The sequence below is a fragment of the Centroberyx affinis genome, unplaced genomic scaffold, assembly GCF_046629955.1.
Source record: "Centroberyx affinis isolate AG114_WGS23_722 - 3 ecotype Tasmania unplaced genomic scaffold, CSIRO-AGI_Caff_v1 ptg001474l_1, whole genome shotgun sequence".
NCBI lineage: Eukaryota > Metazoa > Chordata > Actinopteri > Beryciformes > Berycidae > Centroberyx > Centroberyx affinis.
Genome location: NW_027279942.1, coordinates 1 through 24,676, shown reverse-complemented (window position 1 = coordinate 24,676; position 24,676 = coordinate 1). Strand labels below are relative to the sequence as shown.

Genomic DNA, 24,676 nt, shown 5'->3' with positions numbered 1-24,676 from the left:
GTCACTTCCTGTCTCTGTGTGGTCACTTCCTGTCTCTGTGTGGTCACTTCCTGTCTCAGCTGCAGGTCCAGAGGACTCGGCAGGTCGGAGGCGGCTCCCTGCCCAACGTCAGCCAGATGAGTCCAGCAGAGCTGCAGGTCAGAGGCAGACTGAGACTGAGACTGAGACCAAAACTAAGACTAAAACACGGTCCTAAACTGAAATGAAGTAGAATAGAAAATAGAACGTCCTGCTGCAGTAGAAGTTCTGTTACTTTGCTGATATTTGACTTTGAGTAGAAGTAAAAGTTCTGCTGTAAAAATCTACTGCAGTAAAAGTAAAAAGTGGCTCAGAGTAAATATTTATAATGAAGAATCCCAAGCTGAGCTGTTGAATTTATTATTTATTTATTCATCTTCTTCTCTGATTTGACAGAAACATTTTACTGAGAAAATCCCTCCTGCGTTATGTTGTTAAAATAAAAAATATATTTTACTTTTTCCGTTTCTTCTGCTTCTCTTCCTCTCGTCCCGCCTATGTCACTTCCTGTCTGTCAGGGCCGGCCCACCTGCGGCCCGGACGCAGGACGCCGTCAGCCAATAGGAGAGCGGAACCCTGGAGACGGGCGGGGCGGCTTCCCCGTCCGGCCAATCAGACGGCATGTATCCTTCAAAGCGTTAATTGATCTATTTGATTAGAAAAAACACTTAAAAAATACAAAATCATCAGTATTTAATGTAATTCTACTTATATAATATTGGAATACATAAATACACATCTGAGCGTGTAACAGTTAATTTAAATAATAATGTAAAATCTTAATATATAAACCCACCTGTGAGAGATGAATTTAAATATTATACTACCATAAATAATCTAATATATAAACACACATCTGTGACCACAACACACTTGATTTAAATATTAACTCGCTAACTGAAAGTCGAGCTCAAGTCACCAAGCAGCCGCTTTGTTTAGCTGCTGTTCAAGAGGAATACTCATCAATGATTAGTTATTGATTAGAAAAGAAGGTTTCTTTAAGTTTGTGCTGTGTTTATTTATTAGCAGTGTGTTACTGCCGCTCCGGCCGTGTGGCAGTAACACACCGCTAATGAATAAGTAATAAGTTATAAACTAAGTAATAATAAAGTAATAAGTAATAAACTAAGTAATAATAAAGTAATAAGTAATAAACTAAGTAATAATAAAGTAATAAGTAATAAATAATAAAGTAATAAATAAAGTAATAATAGAGTAATAAATAAACCAACCTCTGTGAAACCAAAAAAATGCCAAAAGTATCAAAAGATAAAAAAATAATTTTTCCAGTTCCAGCTTCACAAACACTTCAGAGATTTATTTGCTTTTCTCAGTTCCACATCATTATAAAATAAATCCTGTGCCGGTCAGACTCAGACATTTGATGAGCTGTAGACTAAATGATTAATCGATTAATTGGGGGACAAAGTAGTAGATTAATCGTTGATGAAACTTAGTTGCTGCCCGAGTCAAATCAAGTCCAGATGTCTCTGATCCACTTACTGAGGAAGAGAAGTTGAGTCAGGATGAAGAGTTTGGTTCAGCTGCTGCTGGTCTGCAGGTCTGGAGAAGTCTCAAACTAAATCATCTAAACTGAAGGATTTAAAAAGTATTAAAATGTCTTAAATCCAGTTATTAGGTCTTATCTTCTCAGCATGTCTCACACAGCTGGACTTCACGTCTCTTTAATTTAACGTTTTGTCCTTTTTCTTTTCTCATTCTGCCCGTTTTAACTAAACTGCTTTACAGCTCAGTTCCTTCATTTTGGTTTTTAAATTCAGTTCCAGGACGAATTAAAAAGTTCTTACAAAGTCTTCAGAAAGGCTTTTTCAAACCTGCAGTTACATCAGAGAGAAAATCACTCATGTTTTCTCTGAATTACTGATTATAGATTATAGATTATAGATCATGTACAAGATAAACATGTGATCCTCTGAGCTGCAGGTCTGACTGTTGCTCAGCTGTGTGATGTTCAGGTTCAGGCCTTAACTGTCTCTGTCCAGACCGGCTCTCCGTACCGCCCCGCCCTCCTGACTCCGCCCCCCGACCCCGGCTGCAGGAGGTAAGGGTCCCACAGATCAGCTGTCAATCAAACGGTGTGGGCGGAGCTTGGAGTTTCTGTTGATGCAGTTTGAGTTTCTCTTCTCTCTGTCTGTTCAGTCATGGTGGCTGTCGCTGCTCATGCTAACTACCCAGTTCTTCTTCTTCTGTTGATTCCAAACAAACCAGAAATGGAAAATGCATCACTTGGAAAAGCTTTATGAACTGGATGTAGAGAACTGGAGAGAGAGAGAGAGAGAGAGAGAGAGAGAGTAATAGTTTCATTCTACTGTGAAAGCTTTATATCTATTTTTAGAAAATAAACTGTTGCTTGAAATTCATCACTCTATAGTTCAAAAACAGATGATTCTTTTATATTTATCAGAGGTGAGACCAAGTCAACTTTGCTCGAGTCCCAAGTCAGTCTCAAGTCTTGAGGCTCAAGTCTCAAGTCAAGTCCCAAGTCTAAATGTAGAACAGCAAGTCAAGTCAGAACAAATCAAGAGTCCAGTATCAATTTAATATCTTAAAGAAAACTAAATATCTAGGACTTTTCAATGCAATATGGTTTTAATAGGATAAAAACTTGGTAAGAGCATCATGAGTTTGATTTCTATAATCAGTTTCAACTTCAATAAATTCAATCATTCCATACAAATTCAGAAAACAGAATTTAAATTCAGTCGTCTGCTGGAACAAATCTCATCACTTTCAATCTGAGTCATTTACACAAACACAAGATCTCAAGTCAAGACTTTAGAAACCTTTTCAAGTCATCAGAGTACAAGTCAAGTCAAGTACCAGGTCAGCAGAACCCAAGTCAGCAGAACCCAAGTCAAGTGGAGTCTCAAGTCTTCTCTTCATGCATCAAGTCTCAAGCAGTTCAAACTGACTGGAGTTCAGGTCATGTGACCACTGATATTTTTCCTGAGTTTAAACAGCAGCTGTCAGGTTTTTGAATGTTGAATCTCATTTAGTGAGGAAACTCTTCTCTTCTTTCTCATTTATTTTCACCTGTTTTTACATCAGAAACTGGTCCAGCAGTTCACCTGCCGACCAATCACAGCAGCCGCAGTCTGTTACAGCTCTCAACAGGTACAGTGGTGTGTGTGTGTGTGTTTGTGTGTGTGTGTGTGTGTGTGTGTGTGTGTGTGTGTGTCTCTAAATGCTCTCTCCCTCTCTCTCTCTCTGCAGGACGAACTCGGACTCGGCTCTTCACATCAGTCTGAGGAACACACACACGGCAGGACAGCTCAGCCCCACACACACCTGCACCCCCCGAAACAGACACAGTGGTAGGAACACACACACACACACACACACACACACACACACACCCTCTCGCCTCCAAAACCAGATTCAGATTGTGAGAAAACCATATTCCATATTTTAGTCCCATAAGGAGTTTTAAATTCTGAAACAAAGATGAAAATGAACCTTAAACCTAAACCTGATCTCCAGTATTAACACCGTGTTTTAGGGCCACTGTAAGAAAAATAAAACTCTGTGATTTAGAGAAACAAGTCATAATATTACAAGAAAAAAGTCCAAATATTTTGAGAAAAAAAGTATTATTTTGAGAAATAAAATTTAAATATTACGAGAATAAATTATTTAATTATGAGAAAACAAGTCGGAAGAAGAAAAAAAAAAATGTAATATTACGAGAAAAAAGTCATAATATTTTGAGAATAAAGTCAAAATATTTAGACTTCTTCTTCGTCATATTATGACTTTTTTTTCTCAAAATATTGACTTTCTCGAAATCTTAGATTTTTATTTTTTTACAGCAGCCCTAAAACACCGTCGTAGAATATAAACTAACTTTAGCCTTAAACTTTACCGCTCCAGTTACTGTATACACCTAGCCTTCACCTGGAACCCTTACCCTTACCTCACTGATTATAAACCCAATCTTAACTTAGCTTTAACCCTTAGCTTAACTATTTTTATAAACTTAACTTTAGGCTTAAACTTCACCTCTCCGATTATACACCTAAACTTAAACTTTAACCTTAACTTCAGCTCACTGCCAACTTGCATTGTCACATGTTCAGTCTTGTGATTGTTGCTTTGTCCTGAGCTTCACTGTGATTTCACCTTTTGTCCCTTCAGTGTTTCCGTACCCGGTTCCTCCGATAGAGGAGAACGTTTCAGAGGAAGGGAGCCGGTCCTGGAGCAGCAGGAGGGTAAAACTCACTCTGATGAGACTCCTTTATGTTCTAATGAGACTCCTCCTTTATGTTCTAATGAGACTCCTTTATGTTCTAATGAGACTCCTTTATGTTCTAATGAGACTCCTTTATGTTCTAATGAGACTCCTTTATGTTCTAATGAGACTCCTTTATGTTCTAATGAGACTCCTTTATGTTCTAACGAGACTCCTTTATGTTCTAATGAGACTCCTCCTTTATGTTCTGATGAGACTCCTCCTTTATTTTCTAATGAGACTTGTTTGTTCTAATGAGACTCCTTTATGTTCTAATGAGACTCCTCCTTTATGTTCTAATGAGACTCCTCCTTTATGTTCTAATGAGACTCCTTTATGTTCTAATGAGACTCCTTTATGTTCTAATGAGACTCCTCCTTTATGTTCTAATGAGACTCCTCCTTTATGTTCTAATGAGACTCCTTTATGTTCTAATGAGACTCCTCCTTTATGTTCTAATGAGACTCCTCCTTTATGTTCTAATGAGACTCCTTTATGTTCTAATGAGACTCCTTTATGTTCTAATGAGACTCCTCCTTTATGTTCTAATGAGACTCCTTTATGTTCTAATGAGACTCCTTTATGTTCTAATGAGACTCCTTTATGTTCTAATGAGACTCCTCCTTTATGTTCTAATGAGACTCCTTTATGTTCTAATGAGACTCCTTTATGTTCTAATGAGACTCGTTTGTTCTAATGAGACTCCTTTATGTTCTAATGAGACTCCTTTATGTTCTAATGAGACTCCTTTATGTTCTAATGAGACTCCTTTATGATCTAATGAGACTCCTTTATGATCTAATGAGACTCCTTTATGTTCTAATGAGACTCCTTTTTGTTCCCTCACCTGGAGAAATAAAGATCAAATCAGTACATTTCTCCAGGTTAGACAATAAAGTTCTATTGTACTGTATCTATCTATCCATCTATCCGTCTATCTATCTATCTATCTATCTATCTATCTATCTATCTATCTATCTGTCTATCTATCTATCTATCTATCTATCTATCCATCCATATCCATCCATCTATCTATGGTTCATATCATAGCGCATGATATCATATATATCGTATCACAGTGTATTGTATCGTATCGATTCATATCGTATCGTATCATTATCCTGCTTCACATTCACACAGTTTCATACAGTCCCAGTCCAGGGATTCAAACCAGCGACCTTCTGTCTCTGTTTTGGTTCTTGTGAACTGAAATCTGCATGTAAACTTGTGACTTGTTGACTCTGATCTAAACATTCTGAAATGTTCTGAAATGTTCTGCTCCAGTGGTGGAAACAGTGGTTTCATTAATGCACAGGAACATCCCAACATTTTCTGCTTCATGATGTTCAACTTCAGTAATTCAGTATTCTGGTTTATGGTCTTTCAGTGAATCATATGGTGATATTTTGATATCATCACATGCAATTCTGCTGTCTGAAATGATGAGAACAAGAACATTTTATTTAGAAACAATGACAGAATGAGATAGTCAGGAATATTATCTGAAGATGTCAGTTTTGTCTGACATCACACCTAACATTACCATTCAGTTCAATGGGATGAACATGAATTTGATTATTTAACGTGATTTTGCAGACGTGAGCCACATCATGATATATAGATATATACTGTATATCCTATAAAATCCTTCTCATTATCATGATATTGATTTCAGCCATATGGCCCAGCTCTGCTTTCATGATGTATTTCCTCTTCCAGTCTGCTGTGCTGCCCGGTGGAAACAAGACCAACCAGAACCAGACTCCAGGTCTCAGGTGAGTCCAGCAGCTTCCTGTAGGCTGGAGATCTGTAGATCTGTCAACAGCTAACGGCTCGTTAAAGGATCAGTTCACTGATTTAGTTCCTCCATGTAACTCCTCTCTTCCTCCTGTAGCTCATGGACCCACAGACAGTATTGTCTGTAGTTGTTGGACCCACAGACAGTATTGTCTGTAGTTGTTGGACCCACAGACAGTATTGTCTGTAGCTGTTGGACCCACAGACAGTATTGTCTCCAGTCAGCTGTCAGTTGAAGCTCCGCTGCCTCTTGCTGCAACAATGAGTCCAAACTGTTTGTCAGAATATTCCAGAAAAGAAAAAGTTTGTGTCTCCACAGCAGAGAGGAAACAGACTCAGTTCCAGGAAATCACAGAACTATTTTTCTCTGCCGCAGCACAGACCGCTGTGGGGTGAAAGTCGGTTCCTGGTGGAGTGATCCGGTTCCGGACAGTCGGATCGGATCGTAAACGGTAGAGTTCGGTAGAAGACGATCCGCCGAGGGGAAACGGTCGGTGCCGCTGCTTTCCGGGCCGCGGAGAGAAACACGTCGGTCGCTCTCCGTATCGTTTTCACAAACTTTTTCTTTTCTGGAATATTCTGACAAACAGTTTGGACTCATTGTTGCAGCAAGAGGCAGCGGAGCCTCAACTGACAGCTGACTGGAGACAATACTGTCTGTGGGTCCGACAGCTACAGACAATACTGTCTGTGGGTCCAACAGCTACAGACAATACTGTCTGTGGGTCCAACAGCTACAGGAGGAAGAGAGGGATTATATGTGACCACCAGGAACAGCATGGACAGAACTGATCTACACAAGTCTCTAGTCATAGAGGTTATGGATATTATGGTGGTGTTGTGATATGTGGCAGTGAAACTCTTACTTATTGCCCCTTTAACATAGTGTTAATTCTTCTCAGCCAATAGGAGCTCAGTGTTGGCATGACAGGCTGTGTGTTTATCATCAGTGTGTTCTCCTCCTCATGAGTCTCCTCAGGTCATTGTGTTTGTAGTTTGCAGTCAGATCTTTAGAGGTTCCTCTCCTGTCTGCTGTGATGAGAACTGTCTGTCAGAGTAAACGTGTTTCGTGTGTTTCCCAGCATCCTCCTCTCTCCGGAGCTCCGTTTCCCAGCAGCCCTCAGTGGCAGCGGCTCTCTGCCGGACCTGTCCTGCCTCCACCTGCCCCCCCCCCGGCCGCCGCCCGGACGCCTCCGGGTCCGACTCTCTTTAAGCGGCGATGTCACGTTTGATCCCGAGGCTCCGTGGCGTCTGTCCGGTTCGCAGGTCAGTTTCCTCCGAGCAGCGGCTGATCCATGAGGAGCGAGGCCTCCAGACCTGAAGAAACACCTGATCCACTTGACTTTCAGGCTGTGCATCGCATGTAAACCTTTTATTTCAGTTTTCCATGGGCCTTTATCTAGGGCTGAACAATTAATCAAAATTTTATGGAAATCGCAATATGGCCTACTGCAATTTTCAAATCGCAGGAGGCGCAATATTTGTTAAAGGTGAAATGTGTCAAAATAGCATTTTAAAGTAAATATTGTGGTGCTGCAGAGATGTCCTGGCCTACACATCATATTCTACAGACTGAAGAAAACATCTTTGTTTGGTACAGATCCCCGCAAAAATCACACCGTAATCATTTTAATACGTTTTTCAATGAAAATGAGAATAATGATGTAAAAATTATCATTCCCTCTAATATCGCAAATCATATCGCAGTTGCAATATCAGTCAAAATAATCGCAATTAGATATTTTTTCAAAATCATTGCCCTAACTTTATCCACAGAATAACGACCCAAACCTATTAAATACTTTCAAAAATGCACGGGCCTGTCTGGTGATCTGTGATTGTTTGGCTGCTCTATATTATTTCTCCCAGCAGGTGTCACTAGTGTTCACTGTGTTAAATGTAATGAATCTATCTGTGATACGATTGGCTGGAAAGCCTCAGTCCATACCTGCTGAGAAACATGTTATAGAAATATGTCAGAGTTTGCAGAAGTTTAGACTCTGCCTCTCTGTGTAGAGACAGAGAGACAAGCAGCCAATCAGGAGCCGGTTTGATACGGAGCCATTGCCTGCATTCACATGTGATTGGAAAACTGTTCTAAGACTTTGAGTTGACAGACAGTCTGTTGTTGTTTCCTGCAGGAGAAACTCCAGACTGAGACTCTGTCAGCCTGCAGAGAGGAAGGCCGTCTGCTGCCAGGTGAGCAGAGACAACAGAGAAGCCTGTGGAGCGTTGGACGACTGCAGGTTCCAGATCAGTTTCTGATTGGATTTAGACTGTAGAGTCTGTTTCTTCTTCTGTTCTCCTGCCTCGCCGCCATGTTGACGCTCAGAACAAACCGACACACACACATCTGTCATCAATAATTCTGTCTGTTGTCTGATCGATCGGTGCAGCCGCCGCCTCAGACTCAGGAAGTTGTTCTTCTTCTTCTCCTCTTCCTCCTCAGGTCTGTCGTCGTCCCTCCAAGGTTCCCTCAGCAACCCCAACATCCAGTCGTCTCTCAGCATCCGCTCCCTTCCTGCCTCTCTAAGCTCCGCCTCCTCGGACCTGTCGTTCAGCAACCCCTCCCTCCGGTCGTCTCCCAGCGACCAATCGCTGCGCTCCTTCCTCAGTAACTCCTCCCTCGGCGGCCGGTCCGTCCAATCGGCAGCCAGCGTCTGCAGCTACAGCAGCGGGATTGGCGGCTCTCGCTCTTGCTCCGCCTCCTCGCTCTGCTGTTCCCCGCGTCAGGCCGGCCAATCACAGATGTCGCTGGCGAGGAGGCGGGCCCCTCTCAGCCCTCTGGTGGTTCCTATTGGTGGAGAGAGTCGCTGTCATCAGTTCTCACCTGTCAGCTCCCCGACCTTATCGCCCATCACACAGGTACAGACAGACAGACAGACAGACAGACAGACAGAGAGGCAGACAGACAGACAGACAGACAGACAAATGGAGAGACAGACAGACGGAGAGAGAGACAGAGAGAGACAGACAGAGAGACAGACAGACAGATGGAGAGACAGACAGAGAGAGAGACAGAGAGAGACAGACAGAGAGACAGACAGACAGATGGAGAGACAGGCAGAGAGACGGAGAGACAGGCAGAGAGACAGACAGACAGAGAGACAGACAGACGGAGAGACAGGCAGAGAGACAGACAGAGAGACGGAGAGACAGACAGAGAGACAGGCAGAGAGAGAGACGGAGAGACAGACAGAGAGACAGGCAGAGAGACAGACAGAGAGACGGAGAGATAGACAGAGAGACAGACAGAGAGAGAGACAGATGGAGAGACAGACAGACGGAGAGACAGACAGATGGAGAGAGAGACAGACAGACAGAGACAGATGGAGAGACAGACAGAGAGAGAGATAGACAGAGAGACAGACAGAGAGACAAAAAAGATAAACGTTTGTCAAGCTTTTTCTTGTCCTGGTTTGTAAAATTAGACACCAAATAATTTGACTGTTTTTGCTGAAGGGGCGATATGCTCGTATGAACTAATAATAATCATAATAATAACTGTAATAAACTCAGGGAAACTTCTTCCATTGTTGCTTTTTGTCTCTGTTGGTCTCGATTCCCAGGGCGTCCTGTTGGACACCAACCAGCCGCCGCCTGGCTTTCCTCACAGCCAGAGTCTGTTACAGCTCCAGACCCAGAACCACCCTCTGCACCCCCAACCCCACCCCCAACCCCAAACCCAACCCCAAACCCAACCCCACCCCCAACCCCAAACCCAACCCCAGCCCCAGCAGCAGCACCAGCAGCAGCAGCAGCTCCAGCCCCGAGCAGAAGCTCCTGTCTGGGTTCAACATGGAGGATCTGCCCACCAGCAGAATCCAGCAGACCAGCTCAGTCAGCAGCTACAACAAAGTTACTGTCAGCGACAAAGTCACCAGCGACAACATTACCGTTATCAACACCGCCAGCCAGCTCCTCCTCCTCCTCCTCCTCCTCCTCCTCCTCCTCCTCAGCTGCCCCGCCCACAGGGGGCGCCGTCTCCTCCTCCTCCTCAGGACGAAGCTGACAGACTCTCACACCAACGGGACGGACAGCAATCTGTGGACCGCAGACTGAGTGACGCACAGAGACGACCGAGTCATCAGCAAACACTGAAACACCGACTTCAACAGGATCAACAGCTGGAGCAAAACCATTTAGAACAACCGGAAAACAATAAACAACATCATCAGATCTCACAGTTGTCACATTTGCAGCAGAATCAGCAACTACAGCAACAACTAGCCAGCCTTCAGCAACCTGAGCAACAGAAGTCTGGTCAACTCCACCGCCTGCAACTCCAACCAATACTGAGTCATCATGAAGCGTCAGAACACTGTCAGCAGACACAGCACCTTCAACAACAACAGCAACAGCAACAGCAACAACAACAACAACAACAACAACATCAACAGCAACAGCAACAGCAACAACAACAACAACAACAACAACATCATCAACAGCAACAAGAGCATCATCACCGCCTGCAGCAGCAGCTCTGCCTCTGGGAGCAGCACACACAGGAGGAGCAGCAGTTTCACCAGTCTGCATCGTGCCAACAGCAGCTGTGGATCCAAGATGGCCGACAGCCCCAGCAGTATCCGCCGTGCCAACAACCGCAGCACCAACCGCAGATCCAAGATGGTGGACGGTTTCAACAGTTTCAGCAGTATCAGCTGAGCCATCGTCAGCAACAGAGCCAAGATGGCAGACAGTGTCAACAGTTTCCACTGTTCCAACAGCAGAATCAGATCCAAGATGGTGGACAGGCTCAGCAGTACCACCGGCAACAAGCGGTGCAGTATCCCCAACATGGCGGCCAGTTTCCTCAGCAGCAGTCCTGGCTGAGCCACCAGCCGCCGGCCGCCGGCCCGGCAGAACTGAGCCTGGACTTCACCGAGCAGAGAGCCACCGGGCCGGGATACACCCAGACCCAGAACCAGAACCAGAACCAGACCCAGACCCAGACCCAGACCCAGACCCAGAACCAGACCCAGCAGAGACTCCAGGCTCAGAGAAACCAGATCCAGGACCAGCACACCGGACTCGGCCTCCGTCATGTGAGTGGAGGGTCGGGTTCCGTTACCCGGTTCTGTTTTGGAACCGGTTCCAAGTTACTAATACCCGGATTTGTTAATTTGTGATGAAGAAGCGCTTCATCGCGTCAAAATGAACGAGTGTCGTGTTTTTGAAATTTTCTTTTTTTTCCCAACAAATTATGTAAAAAGGTTTAAAATTGGATGCGACAGGATCAAGGAAGGAAAACTCGAGTCTCCAATTTTGTGATTTTGATTCTTACTTTCAGCTTGAAGTTCCAGACAGGAAGTGTTTCACTTCTCTGTAAATTCACTGTAAAATACCAAAATGCCAAAGAAATTACAAGAAAATCTGCATAGTACTCAGGTCAATATCAGGTCAATATTTCTCAGTTTAAAAGTTAAGTTTTAAAGATGAATTCTGAACTAAATGACCAGCAGCCACCAGCCAGCTGCTGGGTAAAGGTTTGTCTTCTCACATGTTTGGTTTCCTGCTCTGGGAAACATTCAGCAGTGTTCCCAGTGTTCCCACTGTTCCCAGTCTTCCCATGTCCCCAGTGTCCCCAGTCTTCCCAGTCTTCCCAGTGTCCCCAGTGTTCCCAGTGTCCCCAGTGTCCCCAGTGTTCCCAGTGTCCCCAGTGTCCCCAGTGTTCCCACTGTTCCCAGTCTTCCCACTGTTCCCAGTGTTCCCACTGTTCCCAGTCTTCCCACTGTTCCCAGTCTTCCCAGTCTTCCCAGTGTCCCCAGTGTCCCCAGTGTCCCCAGTGTTCCCAGTGTTCCCAGTGTCCCCAGTGTTCCCAGTCTTCCCAGTGTCTCCAGTCTTCCCAGTCTTCCCAGTGTCCCCAGTCTTCCCAGTGTCCCTAGTGTTCCCAGTGTTCCCAGTGTCCCCAGTCTTCCCAGTCTTCCCAGTGTCCCCAGTCTTCCCAGTCTCCCCAGTCTTCCCAGTGTCCCCAGTGTCCCCAGTGTTCCCAGTCTCCCCAGTGTCCCCAGTCTTCCCAGTCTTCCCAGTCTTCCCAGTCTTCCCAGTGTTCCCAGTGTTCCCAGTCTCCCCAGTGTCCCCAGTCTTCCCAGTCTTCCCAGTCTTCCCAGTCTTCTTAGTGTCCCCAGTCTTCCCAGTGTTCCCAGTGTGATGCTCCTCCCTGCTCTCTGCTCCAGGACTCTGTCGGTGTTACCGAGCCGCTGCAGCACCGGTCGTACCTTGGCCTCCAGCTCAGCTCCAGCCAGACCGACGCTCTGACACAGCAGGTGGGGTCAAAGGTCAGGGGTCAAAGGTCAGGGGTCAAAGGTCAGGGGTCAAAGGTCAGGGGTCAAGGGTCAGCTTCATTTGTCTCAGATGAGAAGTTGGTTTTGTTTTTGTTTTGTTGGTTTTGGTAGTTAAGACTTCAACAATAACTGATGTTACACAGCTGCTCTGTGCATCATTTCATTAATTCTCCCCCCCCCCCCCTCTCTCTCTCCCCCTCTCTCTCTCTCTCTCTCTCTCTCTCTCTCTCTCTCTCTCTCAGTTGGTTGGTCTCAGTCAGGCTCCAGACTGGACAGACTGGTCTGGTGGATCCAGACTCTCGGCTGCAGGTCCAGACTGTCCCTCCTCCCTGCAGCTCCTCACAGACTCCTCCTCCTCCTCAGGTAAGGAGACTTCAGGACTTCAGCAGCATCTGAACCGGATTACCTTCACTGGTGGAAGTTGTTTTCCTCACTGTGTGTAGTTCCACAGGACGGAGTCTCTTAGTCCAGATGGAAAACACCAGGATCTCTTCTTAGATTCAGTGTTATTTTACCTAGAAGCTGCTCTGTGTGTGGATTTGGGCGGAGACAGAGGGACAGAGTGTGAATCTAGACTGAATATTAACTCTTTAGAAGCACAGTTTGTCAGCTTTGGTCACAAACACAGACGGCCGTTCCTCCCGAGATTACTTTTTTTTTATTTCAAGCACATCTCCGCAAAACAGTTTTCTGAATGGAATAAGATTATTTCTAGGTTCATTTGGCAGGAAAAAAAACTCAGGGTTAAATTTAAAACTTTACAACTCTCAAAGGAAGAAGGAGGATTGGCACTTCCCCATGTTTAGGATTATTTTGACGCAGCCCAGATTAAACCCCTGATAAATCTGTGTAACCCGACTTTTCATGCAAGGTGGGAAGACATTGAACTCTCCATAATGAACGATCCTCCAGTTCAGGCACTAATGAGTGACAATAATTTAAGAAGATTTATTTATAGACTGTGTGCAAAATCCCTGGATTAAGAGCCAGTTGAAAATTTGGGATATGACTAGAGAAGAATATAAACTACATAATAAATTACAAATAATCCGTTGGTGTGCTTATGATTCTGATTTCAAACCTAATGTGATGGACCATAGATTTAAATCTTGAGACTGAATATGAACTCTTTGAAAACAGCTGAGTCACAAACACAGACGGCCGTTCCCCAAGTCGTTTGAATCTTCAGAGAAGTCAGACCACCAAGTTTCATATTTTGCTCAGTGTGTTTCTGCAGATCTGGGTTCAGTTTATCTCGCTGTATTTAGACTTTTCTCCTGTAAATGTGTTTGTTTGTCAGACAGCAGATCAGCTCAGAACTGAACCGATCTGTTTCTCTAACGCTCGCTGCTGTCCGACAGGCTGGCAGCTCTCAGACTGTGGTCCTGCCCGGGGGTTCCAGTCCCCGACAGAGTCCCGGTCCTGGTCTCTGGACCCCCTGGACCCTCTGGAGCCTCTTGACCCCCTGGAGCCTCTGGTCCTGCAGGAGCTCAGCATGCTGGCTGATGGACGGCTAAAGGAGCATTTCACTCAAACAGACACCTGAAGAGTCTGCTTTTCTCCTTCCTCGTGGTCAGAGGTCAGAGGTCAGAGGTCGGGATCAGAGTTTGAAAACATGAACATCTCACTCTGTTAACTCTGTGCCACAGCAGATCACCTTTTCTAAGGGAGAAAATGAAAGGGGAAAGCCACCCATTTTAACAAATCACATTATTTCTGTGTCCCGGCACAGTTCAGTTGTCTGTGAACTCGCTCCACTCTTTCCTAAAGCTGGAAATCAGAGAGAAAACCTTTAACTGGTGATGTCACTGGGATGTAAACTCAGCAGCTGCTCCGTTGACAGTGAATGGGGCAACAGTGACTCTGTGGAGATGCTGAGTCGTCACACCAAAATGAAGTTTATATTCCAGCAATGCTAACAGATATGAAGCAGAATTTAAACCTCATCTGGGTGCAAGAACTCACTCAGAAACCTTATGGGTCGACAAATTCAGAACCCCATTCTCTGTCAATGGAGCAGACACACTGAAGGGTCAAGGGTCAAAGAGAGGAGCGAGTTCACAAACACCGACTGAACTGACCTGGGAACAGGACGAACGTGTGTGAATTCTTAAAACAGGTGGCATTCCCCTTTAATGTAAAACCGTTGAAATGACAGTATTGGTGCTGCGGTTTCTGTGACATTTGAAAAAGTTTAAATTCAAACATCAAGTCCCAGGTGAAGCCGTGACTTCTGCTGCTAAGTTACAGAAGAAAAGCCATAGAAACGTTTTGAAATTGAGATTTTAATATCTTGTATTTATTTTTATCAGACATTTACAGCAGACAAGTCGGCTGTAAAAAAAACAGAACATTAATTAAAAAAAAAATCCGCCTGCCGTTCGCTCTCTGGAAGAGATGAAACTGAAATATTTTGTTGCCAAGACAGCTGTAGTTTGTTTTTCATCTGATGGTTTTGTATCGACTGTTGGATTCAACGCAGAAAATAAATACGAGCTGGAAGAAGATTTGTGTTTTCTTGTATAAATCCAGGGTTCCTGCACATTTTCAATTAAAAAAATTCCATACTTTTTCCAGACCTTGATTTGTTCTGAAGATTTTGTCTGGTGTTCAATATGATTTACACAGATAGACATCTTGCCCCTGCTAACTAGGTCATATCACTGTATAGATGAAGATTGTTCTTCACAGCCACAAATATCAGAATATGTGAGATGATTGGCAGGTTCCTACACGCTTTCCATTTTAAAATTCCATATTTTTCCCAGACCCTACGTTCTTGACCGGATGTGATTTTGGTGGGTATTTGATATAATGCATGCTGACAGCGGCTGGGTCATAAGAGCGTCCCTCTATCTGAACATTATTCTGCACATCAACAAAACCTGTGGACTCAAAGTGGCTCTACAACAACATAAAAGCTAGAATTATGTGTGTATCGGACCTGAACCGCAACATTTTCCATACTTTTCCAGACATTTTTTTTCAAATTCCCAAACTATTCAAGACCTGGAAATGATCAAATTCATTTTTAATACTTTTCCAGACTTTCCAGACCTGCGTAGGAACCCTGTGAATTCACTCAGAAGTCAACAAGTTCGAAAATCCTCATTAATTTTCTCAGGAACGATTAATTTCCGGAGCTTTACCAGAACAGTGTTTCCGTGTGCGAGCAGCAGAGTTTCATACGTCAGACGTTCTTTTCAACAACTTTTTTTATTTCCGCGTTGGAAGCGACGTCACAGTGAAGCCCGTCTGACAGAGAAGTAAAACCTGAACAGCAGAGACGTTTCTGGAGAGGAAACGATTCTGTTCATTTCTACATCAGAATGTGAAGATTCAACATTTTGTCGGATAAAACTGCAGCTCTGTGATCACATGACTTCTGTTTACCTCCCAGAGAACAACAGTTACATATTCCCACATGAACTTCAACAAGTCTGAAGATCTGTAGCTCTGGATCAACAGGAACTCTTTAACAATAAGTAACAGTAAGTCTATAATGTAAAATTCTGTATAAACCAGTTAGTAATCACAGATTTTCCTCGTTTCCTCATTCAAACCTCTAAACTTTTCTAGAAATATTCCACGTTTTGCTCCGATCAAAATAAAGTTCCACTGAAATCTTAAAAACTTCTATGGCTTCGATTTCCATCAGCAACTCCAGAAACAAACGTTACAAAATAAAAACAAACTCCGACCGGAGTGAAACCCAGTTATTAGAGGCAGCGATAAACAAGGCAACTTTCTGGGCAACTTTGGAAAGCAACATTGCCTAAAGGAGTTGCCTTGACATTGTCACTAAAATCCCACAGCAACATTTTGGAACCTGATTTCTGACTCTGTGGCTCTCTGCTGCCTGTTGCCCAACTACATTGCCCTAAATAATTGCATTGTGTGTCACCACCTTAACATGAAGTTTAGTTGCACAATTAATCATATTGTGATTTCGATTTACACAATTAATAATTAGTTGAAGAACATTGGAATATCTGCAGCAGAGAAACATTTCATCTCTTAACATGCAGCTGGAACAGAAGATTGTCCGGCTGTCGATGAAGATGCAAAAGTGCAGTAAAGTTTTGTTCCTCAAATCATCAAAACTAATAATCATTTTTAATAATCATACGAACAATATTGATTAAATCAATCAGAACGATCATTGTAGCCATAATCATACAGCAGTTAGGAATGTAAAAGATGTTTTTTGTTCTGCAATAAGAAAAGAAATTCAGACTCAGGATCTGATCGTCCTGACAGAACAGGAATAAAAAAATAAAATCAAGTCTCTCAAATCCTGATTGGCCGACTGGGCCGTGTGGGCGGGCACTTCAGGGAAAAAAACAAAACAACCGCCAGCAGGTCGACTTCATGTTCAGTAAATCTTTAAAACTCTTTTTTTTAAAAACAATCTTAAAACCAGTCCAGCTCGCTGCCGCCTCATTGGCCGGGACTCGAGCCGCTCCGCCCTCAGTTGATTGGCTCGTAGGCCGCCGGCGGGGGCGTGGCCCTCTTCCGCACGCAGACGCAGACCCCGCCCAGCACCAGGAGGATCATGGGAGTTCCCAGGCCGACCGCCATGATGGAGAGAACCAGCGGAGAGAAAGAATCGACCGGAGGAGAACCGACACCCACCAACAAAGTCCTGAGAGAGAGAGAGAGAGAGAGACAGGCAGAGAGAGAGAGACAGGCAGAGAGTGAGAGACAGGGAGAGAGAGAGAGACAGGCAGAGAGAGAGAGAGAGAGACAGAGTGAGAGAGAGAGACAGGCAGAGAGAGAGAGACAGAGAGAGAGAGAGACAGGCAGAGAGAGAGAGACAGGCAGAGAGAGAGAGACAGGCAGAGAGAGACAGACAGAGAGAGAGAGAGACAGAGAGAGAGAGAGAGACAGGCAGAGAGAGAGAGACAGAGAGAGAGACAGGCAGAGAGAGAGAGACAGGCAGAGAGAGGGAGACAGGGAGAGAGAGACAGACAGAGAGAGAGAGAGACAGAGAGAGAGAGAGACAGGCAGAGAGAGAGACAGGCAGAGAGAGAGACAGGCAGAGAGAGGGAGACAGGGAGAGAGAGACAGACAGAGAGAGAGAGAGACAGAGAGCGGGGGAGACAGGCAGAGAGAGAGAGAGACAGAGAGAGAGAGACAGGCAGAGAGAGAGAGAGACAGTGTGTTTAATGCTGCAATAAGCATGTTTTGTCCACTAGAGGGCGACAGAAACTGCAACACATTTGTAAATAAACAGCAATAAAGCAAAGCACCATGCATGAATGCTAACAGCTAAGCTAACTGTTCCTACACAGAAGTGTCACCAGTTACCGGTCTCACTCTGACTGATCTTTCCCCTGCTGAAGGTCACATGACCCACAATGACAAGTGAAGAGGCAGGTGGCAATTTACTGTCTAACAAGTTCACTGTCTAACAAGTTTACTGTCTAACAAGTTTACTCCTTCGCTTCGAGTTCTGAGATTACTGTCAGAACTTACAATAACAATAAGGAACAAAATACTTAGTAAATGTTTGGAGGATAGCTGCCCCCCCACCCCCCACCCACCAGCTGAGGAAGCGGGTGCTGCTGTAGAACGGTTCTCCCGTGAGGCCGAAGCTCACGTTGAGCGCGGTGGTTTGAGGCTCCGGTCCGTAGAAAGCGGTCAGCAGGCCGGAGGCGGGCGGCGCCCGGCGCGGCGGCAGCGGGGCGGAGTGTCGGCACGGCGTGGCGTCCTCCAGGACCGGCCCGGGACGCCGGTACGCCACCGGCTTCCACTGGACAAAACCTGGAGAGCTGCTGTTGGCCGGAGAGGAAACCCACTGAGAGACCTGGGGGGGGGGAGGAGAGAAGGGGAGGAGGGGGGAGGAGGGGTAGGGCAGGAGTTAGGAGTGAACGGATGGAGGCGGACACTGACACCTGGGGCACGTTCAAACCTTTTAACGTTTACTCCCAGTGGTGTGAAATGTGTTGCAGTGACTTCTGAGGTTCAAAAAGGGACGTTTGACCCCATTCAGGGTGATTCTGCATTTTCATTGGCTACGTACAAACGGCAGGTACCAGGTGATGATCTCACCTGGCACCAAAGATGGCTGATCTTTGGTACCAGGTGACACCAGTAGCAGTAATAGTAGCAACAACCACAGCAGATGGCCAGTTCTATTTCTATTTCTATTTCTATTTCTTTTATTCAACAAAGACAAGCAGCAGATTACCTTACAGCTTGTTTGTAGAATACATTTTCTTAAAAAACCGATTAATCGATTATCAAAATAGTTGCCGATTAATTTAATAGCTGACAACTAATCGATTGATGGTTGCAGCTCATGTCAGTATGTTCTGAGGTAAACAACACTGTCATATTGATGCTAATAGTTAACATTTTGCCTGCCTTGGTTTCAGTAATGATGAAGGAAACTTTCATTATGGAGACATGGATTTTATTCATTGATGGATTTACGTCCTTCAACAGATTTAACTGATCTGGGTTCAGCAGGTCTGAGAATGTCGAGGTTTCAAATAATCTTTGCTGCTTTATAGCTTCACTAGGCTTGGGCCGATATCGTGATATTTTGTGAGTATCGTGATATCGATATATACCCCCCACCCCCCCAAAAAAAAAGAAATGACCCAGCTTGTCGCTCTTCACCAGGTTAACACTCTGCAGTCTGATGGGGGCGGAGCCTATGCAGTCGTTACCTTGAAGATGGACGGAGTGTATTCGTCATCGATGGAGCGAAGAACCTCCACGCTGTCCAGAGGATAAGCCCCGCCCACCGCCTGCAGCTCCAGAGAAAACCTGGAGCGATTGGCTCTGGGCGGCACGCCGTCCAGCCACACCCTGATCTGGGAGGAGTTAGCGGTGTGGAGGAGGCGGGGCCAGTCCTGGCCACGCCCCTCAGACTCAAAGAAGGAGACCTGGAGAAAGAGGAGAGAGATGTTAGGGATTTAAAAAACTTTTATTAGATGTGCTGTATGATCATCTGTAGTCATCAGAGGGATTTTATTTCCAAGTGGTTTAACATTAAAAAAATAAACTTATGACAAAACACAAAATATAGTATCTGTATCTGTACTTTACTCAAGTTTTTCTTTAAGACTTTCCTCACTACATTTCAAAAGAAAAATCTAGACTTTCTCCTCACTACATTTTCAAAACAGACTCTTTACTCTCAGGATTTATTTATGTATTTTTTTCTGCGTCAAACAGCTTCCATCCAGAAAGCAGCTGATCCAGAAGTAAATGAAAGTAAATTTAACACCGTCTGCTGTTATACTTTGACTCGAGCAAAGGATTTGAAACGGTTCTTCAACTTTTACCAGAGTTTATTTTTAGATGAGTATTTGCACTTTCACTTGAGTCAGGAGTTTGTGAACCGCTGGCGCTCTGACAGGAACACGGCGCTCAGTCCCAGTCCGCTCTGAGCCGCTAAACATGAAAACATCTTTATTTCTGTTCTGTCCGTCCGTCCACACAGACGGAAACGCTCTGCTCAGCGGATCCATCTGAAAACGCTGGTTTGGCGTTGTGGTGCGGGAGGGGCGTGTGATGGTCATGTGATCCATCCAGGCTCCATCACCCGTTTCCATGGTTTCAAAGCCTCACCATGGAAAGGTGGTCGTGGCTGGAGAGCCGCCCCAAAACTCTACTGTGACACTTTTTCACTTTTTGATTTAGGCTTTTTTTTTTTTCGAAACTGAACTTGCTGACGGACTTCATTCTTCACGATCGCTCAGTAAACAAGAAATGGTGTAAAGCGTCCGGCCCGAAGAGGAAATGATGCGTTTTTGGTGATTCAGTGTGGACAGGAGACTTTTTGAAAACGCCAGTGTGGACGGTAGGGCTGCAACTAACGATTATTTTCGTTGTCGATTATTTTCTCGATTAATCGATTAGTTGTTTGATCTATAAAATGTCAGAAAATGGTGAAAAATGTGGATCAGTGTTTCCCAAAGCCCAAGATGACGTCCTCAAATGTCTTGTTTTGTCCACAACCCAAAGATATTCAGTTTACTGTCATAGAGGAGGAAAGAAACCAGAAAATATTCACATTTAAGAAGCTGGAATCAGAGAATTTTGACTTATTTTTCTTAAAAAATTACTCAAACCGATTAATCGATTATCAAAATAGTTGGCGATTAATTTAATAGTTGACAACTAATCGATTAATCGATTAATCGTTGCAGCTTTTTCAAATTTGCCCAGACTAGGCCCGCAAGTCCCGGGACGTCTGACAGCCGGATTCAGCACCAGACTCCCGACAGACCACCGAGAGCCCGAAGAGAACGAGTGAGACGGAGGAGGAGGGAAGGGAAAGAAGACCTGCAGGCAGAAGGAGCCGTTGGCGAAACCCGGGGAGCCGTCCCCTCCGCAGAGCCGGGCGGAGGGCGCGGCGGGGTCCAGCGTCCCGTTGTCCAGACCGGACCAGGAGAAGCTCTGCAGCTCGTAGGGGGGGAAGAACCGGAGGGGGGGAGGAGCTGCGGGTCGGCCGTGTCGTTCAGGTCGTCGTACTCCCACAGCTGAGAGGGAACACACACACACACACACACACACACACACACACACACACACACACACACACACACACACACACACACACACACACACACACACACACACACACACACACACACACACACACACACACACACACACACACACACACACACACACACACACAGTGACCCACTCCATCCTCCTGCTTCACACTCAGAGACAAGACTCTTATGGATTATGAGGGACGGGACGATATTCTGATCTCAAGATACGATGTGATCAATAAAACTTCAGTGACAACTAGGGCTGAACGATTTTGAAAAAATATCTAATTGCGATTATTTTGACTGATATTGCAATTGGGATATGATTTGTGATATTAGAGGGAATGATAATTTTTACATCATTATTCTCATTTTCATTGAAAAACGTATTATAATGATTATGGTGTGATTTTTGCGGGGATCTGTACCAAACAAAGATGTTTTCTTCAGTCTGTAGAATATGATGTGTAGGCCAGGACATCTCTGCAGCACCACAATATTTACTTTAAAATGATATTTTGACACATTTCACCTTTAACTAATATTGCACCTCCTGTGATTTGAAAATTGCAGTAGGCCATATTGAGATTTAGATAAAATTTCCATTAATTGTTCAGCCCTAGTGACAACAAAGTCTGATTCTGACACTCAAATCTTTCCAGCGATGCCATTGGCTGCTAGAATGTAAACAACAATTTAAAAATGTCGTTACAAAGTGACAATAATATAATCTGGATGGAGAGCTTGTGAAACTGTGATGGTCAAGAGTCTCATTAGTGATTACTACAGCAGAATAACATGGAGCTGATATCACCATTCATGTTCCTGACAGCAGAATAACATGGAGCTGATATCACCATTCATGTTCCTGACAGCAGAATAACATGGAGCTGATATCACCATTCATGTTCCTGACAGCAGAATAACATGGAGCTGATATCACCATTTTGATTGATCACCAGGTTGGAGTGAAAAAACTTGACTATTTTCAAGGCCAATTATCAATACATTTCCTCAAATCCACAGACTGAAGGACTATCAAGAGTGTGGGTGTTTGTCCCGGCAGCTGGGGTGGGGGGTGGGGTGGGGGGGGGGTTTGGGGGGGGGGGGGGCTCACCCGGCTGAAGACGATGGCGCTGCTGAACAGGATGCTGCTCGGCGGCTCCACCCTCAGGCTGCCACTGGTGTTGCGGGCGAGGAACGCAGGCCAGTCCACCTGGAGAGAGAGAGAGAGAGAGAGAGAGAGAGAGAGAGAGAGAGAGAGAGAGAGAGAGAGAGAGAGAGAGAGAGAGAGAGAGAGAGAGAGAGAGAGAGAGTGAGTAGGGGGGAAGAGATAGAGAGAGAGGGAGAGAGAGAGAGAGAGAGAGAGAGAGAGAGAGAGAGAGAGAGAGAGAGAGAGAGAGAGAGAGAGACGGATCAGTCACTGACAACAGAACGGCATTATGGGACGGCGTGCGTTCAATCCCGGCCTGGGACCGTCATGCCCGTCTCTCTCTCTCTCTGTCTCCCTGTCTCTCTCTCCCTCTCTCTCTGTCTCCCTCTCCCTCTCTCTGTCTGTCTCTCTCCCTCTCTCTGTCTGTCTCTCTCTCTGTCTCCCTGTCTCTCTCCCTCTCTCTCTGTCTCTCTCTCCCTCTCTCTGTCTGTCTCTCTCTCTGTCTCCCTGTCTCTCTCTCTCTCTGTCTCTCTCTCCTTTTCTCTCTCTCCCCTCTCTCTCTCTGTCTGTCTCTCTCTCTCTGTCTGTCTCTCTCTCTCTCTCTCTGCCCAAAAAATAATCTTTAAAAAATAAAAAGCATTACAGCAGCCAACAAAGTGTCTGGACCTGACTGACTGTTCTGTCTCATTCTGATCTTCAGTCTTCTGCTTAAAGTCTTCAAATGAGTTTCTTAGTCAAATATAAACAGTGAAGTTGATCCTCTGTATGAATTTCTTTCCAAAGCCTTTGTCTTTCCATCAAGGCAAAGAATCTAAAATATAAGATAGTTTGGATTTGTTTAACACTTTTCTGGTCGCTGCATAATTCAGTTTGTGTTATTTCATAGTTTGAGTCTTTGCTGTTATTCTGAAATGTGGAAAATAGTAAAAATAAAGAGAAATGTGGAGTGAGCAGACTGTTGACTGGTATAATTGTAACATGTAAATGTTTCTCCTGCCCATGAGCTGAGGTGGACAGAGAGGGGGTTTGTGTCTGAGCGGGACGGGACCCACCCGGACGGCGGAGGAGGCGGAGTCAGTGTGGACCAGCAGCAGGGCCGGCGCCCCCTGGCTGCACAGCAGGAAGTGCAGCGTGTCGTTGAGGCCCAGCGCCCGGACGTGAAGCAGGGCGACGCCGGGGGGGGGCGGGGGGCGGAGGGGCCCAGACCCGGGTTCAGCTCCACGGACAGCTGGGGGACACATGACAGTAAAAAAAACAGTCAGACCGGGTTCAGCTGCATAAAGCTAGTTTAAGACCAGTCTAAGCCTTAGACTGGTCTTAGATTCTCAGGTTGGACCAGGTTCATTAAGACCGTCTGTTACTTAAATATTACGACTGACTTACTTTGAGGTAGGAAAGTTAGCCACCTCCCCCCGGCTAATCTTGAGTTAAGAACTTTGTTGTTATGGCAACGAGTCGGCCTAACTGTCAGAGCGGGACGTTTAAATACTGAAGCTGTTTCATAAAAGACAGCAAATCTTTGGTTTTTGGAAAGAGCCTTGTAACACAGGCTGTAATACACAGCCTGAACACAATATGTATAAATTTCCCCGCATTTTGTAATAAATTATTACATATTGCGGTGGTTATTACAAAATGCAGGAGTTGCACTTTTTACGATGAAAATGTAATTATTATTGTTATTACAAAATGCGGCAGATTATTACAAAATGCGGGTGTTATTACATAATGAAGTGAAATTTATTACATTTTGTTGAGTTATTACATAATGCGGTGTTACAAGCCTGAAGAAGAGAGAGAGTCTTTAGAGACAGAAACATTAGAGATCTACAACAATCAAGAAGTATTCAGAACAGTTAAATATAAATGTCTACAGCAAGTTTGACTTCAGGTCATATTTAAGTCTAAGACCAGGTCTATCTTTATGCAGCTGGACCCTGGGTCAAAGGTCAGCTTTCTGATAAAAGTCTGTTTTTAGGAGAGATTTAAAAGATGATACTGACTTCACTCGCCTGATTTCCTTTTATTTCTGATCATTACACTCAATCTGAGCTCGTTATTCCATCAGCTGGCAGTTTATAACGTCTTCAACCCCTTTACAGGAACATTTGATGACATCACCCCGCAGTAATTACATCATCATCAGCTGTTAGAAAGACTTGTCGATCAATCAGACAAGTGATCAAAGGGACTGACGGACTGAAAAGCCTGAACAGACGACTCTGCTTTCTCCCAGAGTCCAGGAGGTTTTTATTGATCTTTACAGCTGATCTTTACCCCCCCCACCCACACACACACACACACAAACAAGCTTTAGTGAAGTGAAACTGTGATTCTGTATGTTGCCAAACCAACGACGCTCACTTTCATAACAACTTCACATCCAGAGGTGGAAAGTAACTAAGTACATTTACTTGAATACTGTACTTGAGTACAATTTTGAGGTACTTGTACTTTACTTGAGTTTTACCATTTTATGCTACTTTATACTTCTACTCCATTTCAGAGGGAAATATTGTACTTTTTACTCCACTACCTTTATTTGATAACTTAAGTTACTAGTTACTTTGCAGATTCAGATTATTAATACAAAATATAATCAACTAATAAATTGTGATGTATTATTATAGATTACTGTAAGCTACCCAGCAGTATA

General features: G+C 44.5%; 2 protein-coding genes across 2 annotated transcripts; one reads left to right on the top strand and one right to left on the bottom strand.

The window, feature by feature from the left end:
• Nucleotides 1–59: 59 nt before the first annotated feature.
• Nucleotides 60–16,042, top strand: LOC139650262 (uncharacterized; the record flags this gene model as incomplete). The annotated part of the gene is made up of 14 exons (XM_071526868.1): nucleotides 60–137; nucleotides 537–641; nucleotides 2,022–2,080; nucleotides 3,088–3,153; nucleotides 3,253–3,353; nucleotides 4,174–4,247; nucleotides 5,987–6,042; nucleotides 7,147–7,330; nucleotides 8,206–8,263; nucleotides 8,514–8,929; nucleotides 9,634–11,109; nucleotides 12,241–12,330; nucleotides 12,591–12,711; nucleotides 13,710–16,042. Coding segments are annotated over 14 exons (3,069 nt in total), but the record flags the coding sequence as incomplete, so codon positions are not given.
• Nucleotides 16,043–16,182: 140 nt separating this feature from the next.
• glmp (glycosylated lysosomal membrane protein) lies at nucleotides 16,183–23,248 on the bottom strand (the record flags this gene model as incomplete). Its single annotated transcript, XM_071526869.1, is given in 8 exon segments — nucleotides 16,183–16,993; nucleotides 17,895–18,157; nucleotides 19,026–19,244; nucleotides 20,650–20,789; nucleotides 20,792–20,846; nucleotides 21,985–22,083; nucleotides 23,073–23,209; nucleotides 23,212–23,248. Coding segments are annotated over 8 exon segments (1,125 nt in total), but the record flags the coding sequence as incomplete, so codon positions are not given.
• Nucleotides 23,249–24,676: the final 1,428 nt, after the last annotated feature.